The following is a 15,986-nucleotide window of genomic DNA, read 5'->3' as shown; positions in this document are numbered from 1 at the left end:
TAACTAGGCATAAGCTTTATTGTTGCAGTCAACATCTCTCATAGACTTCGAGTGGAACTATAAATTAGCAACCTCTCAACAACTTTTTGGGCAATAAATAGTTTCCAGCGACTGTTCTACGGGGATCTTTGCGGGTATTCGCCAACTGTATTCCTTCAGCCTCGCTTCTGAGTTCTTACTTCCTCGCGGTCGATTCAGCATCGAACATACGTCTCGCGCTCGGCTTCCAAGGGGCCGGCGGCCCTCTATGGCGTGACTAAACTACTTATACATCATTTCTATGTACACTGAGGAGCTTCTTTGTTCATACGACGCCAGTCCGGCGGCCACATTATCTATACAAGCATTTACAACTTTCACTTGGAGGCGATTCCAGCATTGGCCAGAACAGTCTCGACCCACGGTCTGAACTTGGCCATATTGACGTAGACTCCGGGAACCCCGGGAGTTCCGCATCCGATTCCCCACGAAACCAAGCCGACAACTTTCCAGACTCCGTTCTGTTCGCACACCATCGGACTTCCTCCGTCGCCCTGTCGAAGAAAAAAATCACTTAGTTGGTGTCGCGCAGAGGCGGTCAATAGCTCCGCGTTCGTTGAGAAATTCATCTTGGGAAACAACAACCGAAGTAGACACTCACAGTGCATGCATCTTTTCCAGGCTCTCCACCGGCGCAAACGAAGCTGGTATGCAATTTGAATTGGGGTCCGAGACGTGTCCTTCGCAGTCTGTCTTGACAATCCAGGGGGTCTAGCAGGGGAACGTCGACTTTCCTCAGCACGTGTTGGTAAGCTCCCTGGGTTCCGAAAGCGTCCTTACCCCAACCGGTGACCCAGCAGCGCTGACCGATGAAGTTCTCAGGACCTTCTGGCAAACAAGCGGCAGCGATGTGAGGAGCGTTCAGATCAACGGGGCCCTCGAGTCGGAGCAGAGCGATGTCGTTGTTCAGGTTTCCGGGGAAGAACTCCGGATGAATGACGACGTCTGTGACCAGTTTCTCGATATGGGCGTGGAATTCGTCCTCTCTATGGACGTCCCATTCACCGAGACGGACTTTCAATTCCTGCGGTCTGAGGTTCTTGAGACAGTGGGCGGCGGTCGCGATCCATTGACTGGCGATCAGAACTCCACCGCAAACGTAGAGAGACTCTTGGGGTCGGAGGCGTTTCATGATGCCGACGTGCCACGGGAACTCGGCGAAATCGGTTCCGGATTCCGGGTAGTTGAGATTGGCGACACGTCCACGCACTCCGTAAGAGTTTCGAGCTCCGCATGTCGGATATGCGTGTTGGGGGGTCAGAGATCCGATGGTGGGATATGCGAAGTCGGTCCCGGTCGGGATGAAGGCCTGAGGGAAGTCCTGTTTACCGTAGCCGGGCTTATTATCGAAATCCGTGAACGAGTTGAGAGCTTTACGGTCTGGCGCGAAAGCGGCAGCCTTCACCGGGAATGAGCCCGCTGGCAGGGAGTTGCGGTCGAAGGATGGGGGAACTTTGCAGCAAGTTTTCAGAACTCCGCAATTGCCGAAGTTAACACCGAGCATTCTCTGCATGATTTCAGTTGCGTAGGCTGGCGCTTCTTCGCGACGGCTCTCCGAAGCAAATGCCGTGCTGTTGTTTTCCTCGGAGTCGTCTTTGATTTCCCCGATGAATTTCTCCTGTGGAATAGGTAGATTCAGTTTCAGTGACTTCTTTTTTTTTCATTCTTCGTCCGGTCGTTTTCTGTTCCCAAAGTGGTCTTCAAGCGATTCGGCAACGAGCACAAGTGTCTCTTTGAATTTGTTTACGTTCGTATTTTCATCAAATGCTTCGCAAGATTGTTCCACTACTGATAGCGATCGCGACCGGAGAAAAATTAACCGCGACTCATTGACGGTGGACGCGCGCCGATGCGGTCGATAGCGCCACAGATACGGATGGTTTCACGATTACAACTCCATAAACGTTGGATTGAAAGCGTTCCAATTGAATGTTCCTCTTCCCCGCCCGAGCGTTGGATCGATCGTTCGTGAATCTTTCAAAATATCTCCTCATATTCCATTGGGAACACGTGTCATTTGTCGCGAGTACCAAACCCCGAAAATCTCCATGGCTCGAATTAAGGGATCCAGGATCTACTCACGTTGAGCTTTGGCACTTCCCGACGGGTTCTGGCCTTGGCGTCCGAATCTTTCTGGTCTTCATTTTGTCCATCTGAATCTTCCTTCTTATTTCTCGGCGTCCTCCCATCGATTGTCCGTTCAAGCTCATCGTCGTTGGACCTTTCATCGATATCGAGGAACGACTGCTCATGATGCTGATGATGATCGGCTCTCCTTGGGGGAGGGGACGCGATAGAGGACAGATCGGGGGGGTAGGATCCCGCGTTGGATTGGATGTTATCGTATCCGGAACTGGATCCGAAACTGCTGACCAGGTAGCCATTCCTCCCGCATTGATAGTGAGGAACGCAAACGCATTCCTCGCTCACAGGCGGTGGGATTGCGGGTAAAGTGGGAGGGGCGGCGAAAGGTCTGTTGAGGATCCTCTCGTCGTAAATTGGTTTCTCCTGAGACGGTCGGAATCCTCCCTCGATCGCATTGAAATCGAAAGTTTTTTTCGCGACATGTTGAGATGCGGCCACTGGCTGACCGAGGTATCCGTCATCTTTGCGAACGCTCTGAAAGTTTTTTTTAAGAAACCGCTTGAGCCACTGGTCGCTTGGCTGCTTCGCCCGCTAGATCTTTAGCTCGTCCGAGTGATGTGATGAAAAAGGGAAATCGATAACACGGAAACGTTCCTCTCAGCGCGATCCAACTATAAATTTGAGCGCTGTAAAGGACGTGAAAAGAAAGAGCTTGGGAAACACCGTCTCACCTCAATCGGCTGGAAGCCTCCGTGGGGTATTCCCCCGAACGCGGGGATGTGTGCGTAAGCTTCGGGATCGTTCACGATCCGTGATTCCGGCGATAGCGCGACGTTGTTGTTCACGATGCGGCCCTGGCGATGCCGCGTCTCGAGCGAAGTCGAGTTCTCGTTCTGCTCTCGGAACTTTTTGATGAGATCAGCGCGGGCTCGGGCCGCCCGTCCGATTATGATTTTCGAGCCCGATTGAGTTTCGTAGACAGAGGTGTCGTTCGCGTCTTTGACCGCCATAATGTAACGCACCTCGCGAGGACTTCCCGTCGTCACTTCCTGCCTCGTGTCTGCAACAATGGTTATCGTTTAATGAGCGGAAGAACGTGTTGAGAGCTGACTATTCCTCGGCCGACGATTAAAACAATGTCTGTCGATTAGCCGTAGGAAATCGCACCCACAGGGCAAATCTCCCCGTCGTCTCCTTCTGTCGGGCGCTTCTGACGGAATGATGCCCCACAGAAGAATCAGTCAGTGATTCAGGCAGCCCGTTGGCTAATCGTTCGGTTCCTTCAACGATCCGGCTATCAAGCAGAATCAGAAAGCAAGTCAAGAAGTCTCGCAGCTCACTTCCGATAAAAGCTGACTACCGTAACGGTAAAGCAGCCACGAAAAACTGCGATTTCTGTTTTGGATTCCGCGTCGGATATCTCCGAAGCCCTACAGGTTTCCGACGATTTCTCGTAGGAGTTCCCCGCGAGTCGGCCCTCGGACTCCTTCTCCCCGAATACGGAGAAATCGGTTTCGCGTTCGGATTCCCAGCCCTGTTAATTATATCGATCGAGTCGACGGTGATGCAGCTGAATGGGGTGAAGCGTAATGTCGGGCTTCGCGGTAGCGGACGTCTCATGAATGAACAAATGACACGTTCTCGCATTCGTTCGCGTTTCCGGAGAAACCGGCGACCGCCGATATGTTCTGCCGGTGCTGAGCGAGACCTGTGGCTCGACTGCTAACTATTCTTGGACGTTTGACCAGCCAATCGGATATACGACTGCTTTCCAAACGAGTCGGGATGACTTCCGACTTCGAAAACACATCCGAACTCAGTCAAGTGCTGCTGCACATGTCATTCGACGGATCTCTCGGCGGCTGCGCTTTACTTCTTTCACGTTTGCCGTCGGCGTCGTCTTGCTTTGCTCAAAGGAGAAGCGAAAATGCCCCGTTGAATGATTTACTAAGCGCGAACGAGTGATCTGCTTCGACGGCCACCACAGCGGCCCCGTCGACGGTAACAGCTGTGTCTACGACGGAGGCAGCAGCAGCACCAACAACAACAACGACGGCGAAGTAAAAACGAAAGCGAAAACCTCTGCCTCGTCAGCGGAAGATGTTCCGTTTCGTCTGCGAAATGTTGCCAGGCAGAAGAAAAAGTGCCAAGCGGACGAACGAGCGGAACTTCTAATGGCGACCGCGCTTTCCAACACGACCGCAGCTTCGGTGACAAGTACGGCCGTTGGGACTCACATTAGTGGAATTGACCGCATCAATAACAACGACTTCACGACAAGCGATCGACAAGGAACAGAAACCACAACATTACGTTCCGCTGAGACCAATGGCGTTACAGTGGGAGGACGAAAGGGGAACTTGGAAAAGGTCTCCGCCACTCGTAGCGATCGATGGGAATCAATGCACCTGAGTTCCTAGTTCCGAGAACGACTCCGAGGTTATTCACAACAAACAAACTTTTATCGGCTTCGCGATTTGATACCCGGCTCGGTTCCGGAACGAGACGCTCCACTGACGACGTGTTCCATCTTGAAGTCACAGGTGGCTCTGTGGGGAGGAACCGTCGGAACAAAGAAAATCGACTCAAAACTATCGCAAGCGGATCGAGAGCGTCATCGGCCGATCTCAGTGACTCCGAACTCTTCAATCGGATTCAGATGTCAGATCCAATCATCCGAGCGATCGCCGTAACAGGTCGACTTCCAGGAAGCTCTGCTCGATTCGTTATGGCTGGAATACAACGAGGAAGACTCGGGAAACTCAGCTCATGAGGATTGAATGAGGTTCCGGCTGGAGCGAACGATTCCTACGAATTCCATCCGGAAACCTGGTCATAATGAATGTTTTCAATCAAATGGATCTTTCGTTTTCATATTAGCCGTTTTGAATATTGCGCAACCAAGCGCTCAGCGAACCGCTGTCGGCAGAGCCTCCCGTTTGAGAAGTTTTCCGATGAAACGGTTCTGCGGGAATTCATGCAGCTGCTCGACCCAATGTTGAGCTGTTGCGTACTGATGTTTTGAAGGAAAGGAGTAGCTGATGAAAATACGGTTGCAAAACTTGATCACGGGGAGACACAGCCGGGAGTCATGACGTCATTCCGAGAAAATCGGGCTAGTACTCCTCGCTTGCGAATGTATCTGACAGATTGTGAGGGAAGCTCCGAGAGTGTCCGAGGACACTGAGCTCAGGAGAATCCCGCTGGAACGAGACCAGGGTCGGGTCGCGAAAACGAGAGAACTCACCTTTACTCGCTGCATCTGTGATCGATGCCGCCGCGATCAGGAGGTAGAGCACGGCCCACGGAGACGTCGGCGTCATCTGGAAGGTTTTCACAATTTTAGAAAAATTGACATACGATGACAGCGTTCACGTGTCTATCATCCATCCGACGTCTAAGATCCATATGACTTTGACAAAATGTTCTCATAACATGAGACAGTCAGATCAAATAGGAATGTATGACCTATCCACTGAAGGAGGAATTCAGACTGAGGGAAGCCTGAATCCGAGCGAAGATTTCCCTACAGACTCGGCTTGGAAACGGAGCCGCATGTCTGAAGCCCCCACGGTCAACCTCCCGTCCACTGCTGAGGGCTGTCAAACGCAAGGGTCATTGAGGGACGGAAAGTTTCAGATTAATGCCAGACCGTCCCTTCCCTTGTTGATTTTCCTGTATCCGACGCTTCGTCCAGCAAGAAATACGGTCCACGCGAACGCCTTCACCGATAATCACGTTCGTTTTATCGGCTGACTGTTCGGCCAAGACCTCAGACACGATTTCTGTGGCTCGGTTCCAGAAGTAATGGAAGGGTTCATCAACGAGAAGAGCAAAAGCGTTCCCTCTCGGTGTTCCGATACCTTCAAAACCTTCTGTCTCATTTCACCTTATACTTCGCGAAAGCTTCACGAAAATGAGCGAGATCCAACGGTCGTTTCAGCGTTACGCCCGACCACAACAAGTAGGGTTCACTCCGTCACGAAGAAGCGCCAGGAGAAAGTTGAGAGAGGAAAATGATTCACCGCTAAACGCTCGGACCGTTATGTTACAAACGACGTGATGAGTGAATGAAAGCAAGACGCGTATGCTCCTAAACGGAGCTATCGACTCCGAGATAAACGAGGTTAGCCCACTCGGAACGTGACGGGAGAATTCCGTTCAAGTGGCTTGTCGAAGTATCGGACGGAAGTCTAACGTTGGATCTATTTATCTGAGGGATGATCCCGGCTTCGACCGATTGTGAGACACGAATTCTCGAATTCACTTGCGCGAGGCATGGACAACAAGGTGAGACATCGGAGTCTGATGGCGCGTATATTCCACGCTCAGTTGCCCCATTTCATTGTGGAGGATTATCCGAGACGCCGAAATTTCGGTTACGGTACGACCCCGGGGAGGGAAAATTGGCAAGTCATCGAGGTTCGGACGTCGGGAAAGCGCCAAAAAGAACGTTTTTTTCTGGATCATCTACGCTCAATGTCAGAGGATCGTCCTCTGCTAAACTCTCCCGAGAGCAGCCCGGCATTGGGTTTGCTCACGTGAAGGAAAACCAGGAGAGCTCTTCGATCCGGACTCAGTTGGCAGGAAGCATCGAAAGCGGATCCGATCAGACAAGTTCCCTCCGCGAACCAGGAACAGAATCACGTGTCGCGGCAAAGTTTCGTTCCAACAAAGATTGTGATGCGATTCTGTCGAAAATTGTGAAAAGTCGAACAGACTTGGAGATGTAGCTACTTGTCGAGACCTAGAATAATTGCAAGTCCGGAATCGGCTGACACTTTCTCTTGTAGGAAGGATCGTTCCCTCGATCCATATGAATTCTTCTTCGGACATCGTCGAAGATCGTGAGACTGCGCGACGAAAGAAGGAGTTTGCTCTCGCAAAGGGGAGCATTCCACCGACTACGCTAGAGCTGAAGAGTCAATAAAAACCGCGCACGTGGGAGGAGGCTCCAGCGGATACAATTTGCGAATGAACTCTCCCTCGCTCTAATCCGGAGCTGACCTCCAGAGAATTGAGAGAGCTCACTCTCATCGCAAACTGCCAACGACTCTCGGATTTTTTGGCGTTTCCTCCCATTTGAGCAAACAACCGGAAACTTTCTCTCCAAGCGAGAGGTCGTAAAATATTCTGTCGGCAGTGAAAACGAGAGTTTCCGTATTGGGCATTGTCTACGCGATTCGTCGGTCTCCAAAGCATTCCCAAGTTCTATAAACTCATCTACATGAGAGATAATCCGCCGACAACCTCGCGCTTTCCTCCGCCGATCACCTGGGCGGTAATTGTTCTTCCTCACCTTGCTCTGTTGAGCAGATCCTCGGAGCAAATTCACTTTCCGGACTCCAAGTAATTCAAGTTCAATCCAAGCTACTGGGCCCGGCTAGGTGCGTTTCTACCAAGTAACGATAATCCGGCACCAGACACAAAGTTCCAACACAAGTCGTGCTTCAACCACGACAACTGTGACTCTTGCCGCACCAGCCCCGCAAGCGTGCGGCTCTTATAGAAAGTGAAACTTCTCTCCCGCTGCGGGAGGAGGAAACGACTATTAGCCAGGGCTGCGGCGACGGGATTCCCCGCACTGCAAGGTTGTTCTGCCCCTTGGCTCACCTCGGGGTTTACCTGAAATCGCCTGCGTCAGAAGAGACTCAAGAACTACGGTGTTGCACAAGGATCGGGGGATGTTCCTTGGAAGCTTGCCGAAATAGAAACGTATTTTGGGGAGCCGATATCGAGTGCTGCCGTCACGTGGATAGAATCCCATAGAGCTGGAGCTTCAGCGATGCGTTGACGAGTCGCATCGGAAGCATTTTGTCCCATGTGCGTACAGATCAGTCTTCTGAAGCCAAGGAAACTGGGCAATTATCAGAAATTAATCGGACTGACTGCTGTCATTGAGATCTCGGTGCCTTTCGCTTGAGACCAGCGGAAGCTGATCCGACTTTCGATGAAATGATTACCCTCGATGGAACTTTCTGTTCCGCACCGAGTACAATCGAAAATTGCCATCGAGGCGACAAGCGTAATTTCCGGCCCGCCGTATACATGAGCGTCTTCCCTCTCCCGGGAGCCCCTCGAATGCCTGTCGGGAAAATGTAAAGCCCCGACTACTGGGCTGGGCATCAGTTTTCAATCTATTATTCTGGATCAGCAGTCACCACAATGTCCGTAGTCATTATGAGATGCTCCCGACATAGGAAGCGAGCTCTGTCTGCTTGTCCGAAATGACTGAATTAATGCTGAATGAATCGATATCTGTACTATTGAGCGGTTCTTGAGCTCTCCGATGTTGACGGGGAGGAATCCGAAGGTTCGGGCCACGGGGGCTCTCGAGGAAGGCTCAACTCAGATCCTGTGGAATGCAGCGGAGGATTTCCACCGCAGCTCATTGAGAAGTCCGCGATCCGCAGAGGATGCCTCGTAGTGTCATCCGGAATGAAACATTCCACGCAGATTCGCCCTCGCGATAGCATCTCTCCCATTCGGACGGTCTCTTGAGTAGCTCCTGCCGAACCAACTCAATGGATTAGAGCTATCGGATGTCTTTGGATACATTACTCCGATGAGCCAACTGCCGATCTGAGCTGTCCGGTGTCATGTTGAGGAGCGCATCGGGCTTGAATGCCGGAGACTATGACAACGAAGGTTTCTCCCCTCAAGCTTGAAGGCGTCTCTCCGGATAAAGGAACCGTCCAAGTAAAAGCGACACAAAGGCGTTTTTCTGCGAGTCGATCCGACCGAAAAAGCCCATTTAGTTTGTCGAACAGGCTTCGTCTCCTCAGAGCCCTCCGAAGCCCCCGTGAAGTTTCGTAATCAATGGAAAAAACGCTTGACAGCGGATGTCGAAGAAGACAACGAGTCAAGCAGCTCGTCACCAACTCGCTCACTTACCAAGCGCGTTTGTGAGCGATTTGAAGCGACTTCCTGAAATCTTCTTACACTTTCAGGCTCGAGCTCTGGCCCTCGCTTCACTGGCCCGTAGACCGCGACAACAGACACGACGAAGACGATAACTGCGACAAGCAGACGAAGATAATGACCGAGTCTGAGGAACATTTTGCTCAAGATAAGAAGACAAAGCGAAGAAATCAGCCGCTCACCCCAGCGAGATATGCCTCGCATGAGAACAAATGGACGCGAGATAAAGCACATACATATCTTAAAACGTGAATGAATCTAACGAAGTTGTCTTCCTGTTGATTGTCCGAGGTGGAGATGAAAAATATTGTCCATGAAGCAGCGGGAGGGGGAATGCATGACTCTTTTGAGTCTTCCCTCCGAGATCTTCATGAGAGTTCTCCGAAAGGGCGAAAAGCGGTCAGAGGGCTTTTCAGCCGAGAAAAAACCATGAAGACTGAGGAAAACTTTCCCGTCGCCGGAAGCGAGGCATTGGACCATGTTTCTGGAAAATGATAATCATTCATCACGAGTTCAGGGGACCTTCGGAAACACCGGATCGCTAAGTCACTGTGTGGGTGGATGAGTGGCGGCACCCGGAGACGACCTCGCGGCCCTGATCGGCAACCTCGACGAGACCGTCGAAACGACGGGCGATTTCCCGTCCGAAATCCCCCGCATTAGGAGATGCGCTCTGGGCGACACGGCAAGGTACGAAAGCTCTATCTGAATAATGAAAATTTCGCGTGAGGATTCCGATCCGTCAATGGAAGTCTGGGCAGACCGATACGGAAAGCGTTTCACGAAGATTGGGGAATTCCGTTCGTTTTTCTGGAGTTCCGCGACGCGCTGCGTCAAGGTTCGATCATAAATGCCGAATACTCACAAGTAAACATTCTCTTCCTTCAATCCGGGCTTACGAAGATGGGTATGTTTTTCGAAAGTCCCAAGCCTAACTAAGAATAGTATGAAGTATCAGCGTCAATCAGCTCAGGGTTCGCGAAAGATCGAATTTTGAACTTTTCCACCGGGAGCAGTCGTCGAAGTTGGTAACATCGTGAGTCCAATTATTCTTACTGATCTATGACGAGCAGAAACGTCGAAAAAAAAATCGGAAGAAAAGGGAAGTTCAGCTTTCTCATGGTCCGAATCCTGACCCGATGGAGTTTTATCAGCAGTACGCAGAGAGGCGGGCTCTCTCATCATGCCGGTCCGGACTCGAGGCCAAAATACGGGAACGTTCGAAAATTCCCAGCTTCGACGACTCCTCCCCATGGAAAAATTCAAAATTCGAATTTCGCGAACCATAAGCTGACTGACGCTAATACTTCATACTATTCTCAGTTAGGCTTGGGACTTTCGAAAAACATACCCATCTTCGAAAACCCGGATTGAAGAAACAGAACGTTTAGTTATTAGTTCGTCACTCGCGCTTTGAAAAGTGAGCCTCGACCGCCCATAATGGATCCTCGATCTGCTGAGTCTCCTCCTCTTCTGCCATTATTGTCCTCACGCGAGTCCAATTCCATTGAGAGAACTCAGGCGTCTGGACTCGGGCCGGAAATCTCAGAATGCTCCGACTCCCAGGATACTGTTCGCCCCGCCTGGAAAAGTATCATGATGGGTCATAACCGTGGCTTTGAAAAACCCGACTGGGGGCAGAGCCGCTGTTTTCTTTTCGTGGGCGATTGAAGGGTGCGCGGCACGTAGCCATCGCGCGACTCCCAGCATTTTATTCAGGCTTGTGGGAGTGCTTCGGGTGGGCCAATTCAATGCGGCCGACTTCCTGAAATCATTGCATAACGTGCAGTAGAAGGAAGTTTTGGCGCTTTTCAGCTCAGGGGTTAACTCACGACGGAATGAGTCACAACGTCGACGCCGACTGGCTATAGCGACGGCAGCAGCCACGACGACCAACCACCGCAAACTGATGGGGAGCGAAGCCCAGGAGCATTGTCTTACGCTCACACAAGCGGTCCGCGGCCGTCCAAACATCGCCGGTGAAACGTCACAAACAATGACGTCAAAATGCCACCACCGCAGCAGCTTGTTACATTCAACGGCGAACGCCTGGTTCGCCGCCTTCTTCGAACGGCTGAATGGGAGAACCGTCTGATGTTACGTATGAAATTTCTAAGCCGAGCGAATGCCCTCCCGAGCTTTGTTCGTTTGATAAGCGTCCTAAATCAATTAGATCTTTTTCAGTCGCGGACCCGGAGTCGCGGTCGGTGACACCTCGCCGATCGAAAAACGAGCTGGACGATCAGAGCTGAAAGAGAAATTTTCATAGAGGTGACACTTCCGCTCCGTTTAAGTCCTCTTCTGATTCGTTCGATAATAATGAGACCCCCTCGCGGACGTATCGAGTGGAGATGAAACGCAAGGAGAAGCCGAATCTGACCGAAGAGGGTACATCCAGCTCCGATCGACGGTGGTTTCTCGGAACTCGGAATCCCAACGCAAGCGACACGTCTACGGATCTGCTCAATAGGAAGCTAACATGTCGGCAAATATTTGTCGTCCACAATCAAACATAAGTCACCCTGCCGTAAGGAAGAGAGACGGAACGATTCCTGTTCTTGTTTCCGACGTTAGCTCGCTATTTCGTGAGCTGTCCAATACCGCGAACCAATAGCTTACTTCGCAGAAAGCTGACGGTTCTATTCAGTCACACAGTTATTTCGGAAATAAGTAAGACCGAGATCATCCCATTCTCATGAACGTCTCTCAGATTGTTATTACATCGTTCGATTGTTATCATTCAATCCGATACTGAAGCTCAGCCTGCTTCAAGTTCACAGACCTTCCATGGAGAGTAGCGTTTATGAATCCCCCGGAAGTCGTTCCGGTCACAGGAGAGGGTTTTCTCCTTCATGAGCTTCAGGAGACTTAAGTGCGTACCCTTTTCGGGGACTTTTCTTGGGAAAAAGAATGAATTAGATACTTCCGGAGGCAAAGTGACGGGGCAGGTTCACCACAGAATGTGAGCCCGCTATTCAAGTTATGCGTCCGTTTTTTTTTCAGTTCATGCCCTCGTCTGACAGCTCGTCAGTCCGTCACTGCTTTTGTCAAAAGCTTGCGAATAGCTTCAGGAGATTGCAGGTTAGCGACGTAAGTGAAAGAATGAGATGATGTCACGATTTACAAAGGGTCCTTCAAACGACGAAGAATAACCAAGGGTTTGGCGGACTTGTCGGTCCGCGATCCGGACCGGGGAAATCCACAATTCAGAAACGAGCCAAGCATTTGAACCCCGCGATTGCTTCAGCGATTCTGCGTGGCCTGCTACTCGAGCTGATGAGGCTCCGATGCCAGGGTGGCAAAGTGCTTTCATCAGACCCGACGAATCTGAGACCTGGCCAAAATAAGGGGCAGGGGATACATGCTCCAGAAAAGTTCCTACCGCCAGTTCCCTTTCCGCTGTGATTGAGAGACCGAATGTGAACCGGGACTTCCTCGAAGAGTTTGATGGAGAAGAGAGCCCGCGGAACCTACGGGGGCTCCGGCCCACCAGAGAATGAGCCCAAGCTGCAGCCTCTAAATAGAGGATTCGAATCTGAGAAATTCGAGGGGGAGCTGCAAAGACCGCTCACATTACGACTTCAGCCCTCCCGAACGCGGACGGAAGTGATGATCGCCCCCTCAGCAATGTCGAACGGAAAAGCGGGGCGAACTCATGACTACGCGTTAGCTACCCGTGAGGGAAAGAAAATTCGAGGCAAACTCCGACCTGCATCTCATTCCATCAGAGCTCAAAAAACTACGTTTCTTAATCGTTGCCTGCTCGAGGCCTTTGCGAGGCGTGCCAATAATGTTCGTTTCCGATGACCTTATTAAATCAATCCGACCGTTTGTAATTCCGTAGTTAATTTTATTCATCGGACAGGCAATCGAGCTTTTCATAACGGTGATCGATGGAGTCACAGCTTGCTGAAACGACAATGAAACACGAGGTGAGGCAGAATAATTCGCCACCGCGATGCCGCAAGCGGGACGAACTACAATACATTAACAGTTCCACCCCACATCGATTTCCTCCATCTGAATCCGCATCCCATGCCCTTGACACCGTGTCCGGCCGATTACAGAAAACTTCTTGGTATTTCCCCGAGGTGCCTGCGACCGTTAAACCGGCTCTCTTTGCATAACGGTTCGTGACGAGCTATTTACGCTTTCAATTCAGAATCCTGCTGCAGGTAGTCCCGCTGAAGAACGCTATACAAGGCACTTTCCGTCTCACGAGCAAGATCACGCTCCCTTATTGATGGTGATGGCTAAGTCGAGTATGCGGGAACTCCCAGGAGGCCAGAGAGCGAATGGTCGTTCCGGATTATTCGGGCCGATCACTGCTGGTACCTGAAAACTCGGCCGCGAGCCATCTCGGATACCAAAGCCAGGGATGGCCGTCCTTCCCATGAGAGGCGTACTCGCTCTGCAGCGCCGAAGCCGTCAAACTTTCGGCCATCGCGCAATCTCCTGATAGTCGCTCCCGACGTCGCAGCGGAGTCTTCTGTCCAAAACTAAGTCAGTATCGATTTCGATCAGCTGGTCACGATGAACAACAGGGCTCTCACGGTGATGGGACTGTAGACTCATCGTCCGTTGAAGAGCCGGCAAGACTGCCAATAGTGTCCTCCGGATTTCCAGCCGTCTGCGAAAGTCGGGACAGCGCAATGATTGTCGAATGGAATCGGGAAGTCTCATCTCGAGGTGCATACCCTCTCTATTCGCGAATACCTCGACCAATGGAGCGCAGACGCAAAGCTCAAGAACGTCCCGAGAAGAGCGAGCTGATCGTCTTCGGATAAAGGAACACTTTAGAAAAATTATCCTCTTCTATGAGAGAGGATCCTCGGTCTCATCGCTGCTTCCAAGGATCTCTTGTTGAAGCTCGATGGGGGAGGCATTCCTGGGAATAGAATCTCAGACTACGCGCAGACATTTGGGGGACAACGCCGTATAATGAATCTCGGATCGGGATAATGAGGACGGACGGTTTCTGTCGCGGTCGCCTCTACTCTGGCTGGCTCGCCGGGGAAACTCAAGAAAACCTCTCAAGGCCGAATCCTTTCCCTCAAATATTTCCGTCGGCACCTCGACCCTTCTCTGTGAATCTTCGTCTGGGAAATTTTCTTCGATAATTTTCTCAAGCGCTGGGGCCAGACACTGGAAGGGCCCATTTTCGAGTACTCCATGACTACGATCGCGCGATCTTAACAAACCGATATCTCAAGGTGGAGTAACCGTGTACGCTCATCGCACGTCTTTTGTGCACGGAGCGCGCGAACTTCCGACGGGAACATGTTCGTTATTTCGAAAGATCATTCACTAAACAGGTAGCGGGATGTCGCTGTAACGGTGGTTTGAAGTGAACGTATCGAATTTCGTCCCTGATTATTCGTTGGGGTACCGCACTCCCATGCAACACCACAGTGCAAGTGTCTTGGTGCATGAGGCACGTTTGAAAGCGACGATTCTCTCTCATTGATGACTTGAGTTGGAGAACTCTCTGGAATCAAAGTCAATTAGGACGGTGAGATGACTCGGATGATTACCGAGGAAATTCGAAACTTCTCTCGACTTTGTGCGCCGAATGCAGTAGCCAGGTAGTGCGCTGGAATCGAAGAGGCCACATGGATAGCGAATCCCCGAGTCGATGACCTCTCGTCTTCGATTCGAGAGACCCGAGCTTCGTCCCCCGAAGTGTTGTGCTTGCGATGTGATTTTACGTGGGTTCCAACAACGCTCTCTTTTGTGCAATGCCTCGCTTCAGATGGTCGCAAGATCAGTTGGTCGTATTGGAGAATCAATTCCGAGTGTCTCGTTGCATCGGATCAGAGCTGCGCCAGACACTCGCAGCAAGATTGGGTGCGCAACCGTCACAAGTTGCGGTGGGTTCCTAGCGGTACTCCGTGATTTTTATCATCCTTCTTTTCGACCGTTTCTGATCCTTCGAATATTCGACCGTTCGCATACGGAACGAGATCGGGGAGCGTGTCTTACATTCTTCCGACTAGCTCTGAATTGAGCGCACCCGGAGGCTTTTCTTGAATCCTCCGAAACGCGATACTAACGACTCGACCGCAACCCTGAAAGATGTTCAATTATTCTCCAGAACTGGTTCCTGAATCGAAGAGTGAGGGAGAGACGTGCGCATAGTGAGTCAAGGCGCCCTGCCCTGCAGCCCCTCCGCGATCGTGAAAGAGGTGTCGAATATAGAGAAGAGTCGGATTCCAGTAGCAGTCACGCGGAGAGCGTGGACACAGTCGTCAGAAGCGATCCCGTTATTGCCATCAAACATTCAAAACGTTCGAATGTTCGAAACGCCCTCCCAGCAGCTGGTTCTCATTTCGAACTGCACGAGCCCTCGGAACGTGGCTCTCCTGAAGATTTGAGCAACGAACAATTTTTTATGGAAATCCGATCGGAACAAGGAACGAAACAGCTATCGCAATCGGTCGGGGGAAGTGAAAATCGAATCATGATCGGCCATGACTATCGGGGCTTCGAAGAGGAGAGGGTCTGGAGCAATTACATAACGGATTTGATCCTCGACATGGAAAACGATTATGGAAGCCCATACATTATAGACGAGAACACTCCGCCGCCGAATCAAGATCAAAGATCAAACTCTGTTTTTCTAGTTAAAAGGACAGTTGACAAGAACGCGGCCCTAGAGAACATTCTGCGTTTTCTTCACGAATGAAACGCGGGTCTGCGCAGACTTAGGGATAGGTACCACGGAATAGAAACTAGGTACCACGGAAAGATAAGCTCAGAACTCGAGCGGGTAATCGCTACTCGCAAGCTAATAAAATAATGCACGCTTTTGGTATAAATTAAGCCGGAATCGCCGTATTTTTTTCTTTCGTTCACGCGGGGACCCCTCGAGACGCTGGGCCTCCTATGGAGCGTCAAGCCTTTTTTTGAGAGAAAGAGGCAGAGGAAAGAAGATTTGAGCG

The 15,986-nt window shown here is 51.1% G+C and overlaps 2 protein-coding genes across 2 annotated transcripts; one reads left to right on the top strand and one right to left on the bottom strand.

Annotated features, from left to right (window-relative positions):
* Positions 1-12: 12 nt before the first annotated feature.
* On the bottom strand, positions 13-7,609 carry LOC100903397 (uncharacterized). The gene is made up of 6 exons (XM_018642061.2): positions 7,424-7,609; positions 5,372-5,447; positions 2,856-3,184; positions 2,122-2,658; positions 641-1,657; positions 13-533 (listed from the first exon to the last, which is right to left on the bottom strand). Exons 2-6 carry the CDS (start codon positions 5,445-5,447, stop codon positions 357-359), a joined length of 2,136 nt encoding a protein of 711 aa, XP_018497577.1. The 5' UTR covers positions 7,424-7,609; the 3' UTR covers positions 13-356.
* Positions 7,610-14,426: 6,817 nt separating this feature from the next.
* Positions 14,427-15,849, top strand: LOC108865236 (homeobox-leucine zipper protein ATHB-23). Its single transcript, XM_018642070.1, has 2 exons — positions 14,427-14,915; positions 15,140-15,849. Exons 1-2 carry the CDS (start codon positions 14,784-14,786, stop codon positions 15,728-15,730), a joined length of 723 nt encoding a protein of 240 aa, XP_018497586.1. The 5' UTR covers positions 14,427-14,783; the 3' UTR covers positions 15,731-15,849.
* Positions 15,850-15,986: the final 137 nt, after the last annotated feature.

This window comes from Galendromus occidentalis, unplaced genomic scaffold (genome assembly GCF_000255335.2).
Source record: "Galendromus occidentalis unplaced genomic scaffold, Mocc_1.1 scf7180000076500, whole genome shotgun sequence".
Taxonomy (NCBI): domain Eukaryota; kingdom Metazoa; phylum Arthropoda; class Arachnida; order Mesostigmata; family Phytoseiidae; genus Galendromus; species Galendromus occidentalis.
The sequence above is the reverse complement of the archived record's forward strand: the minus strand, read 5'-3'. Positions and strand labels throughout refer to the sequence as shown.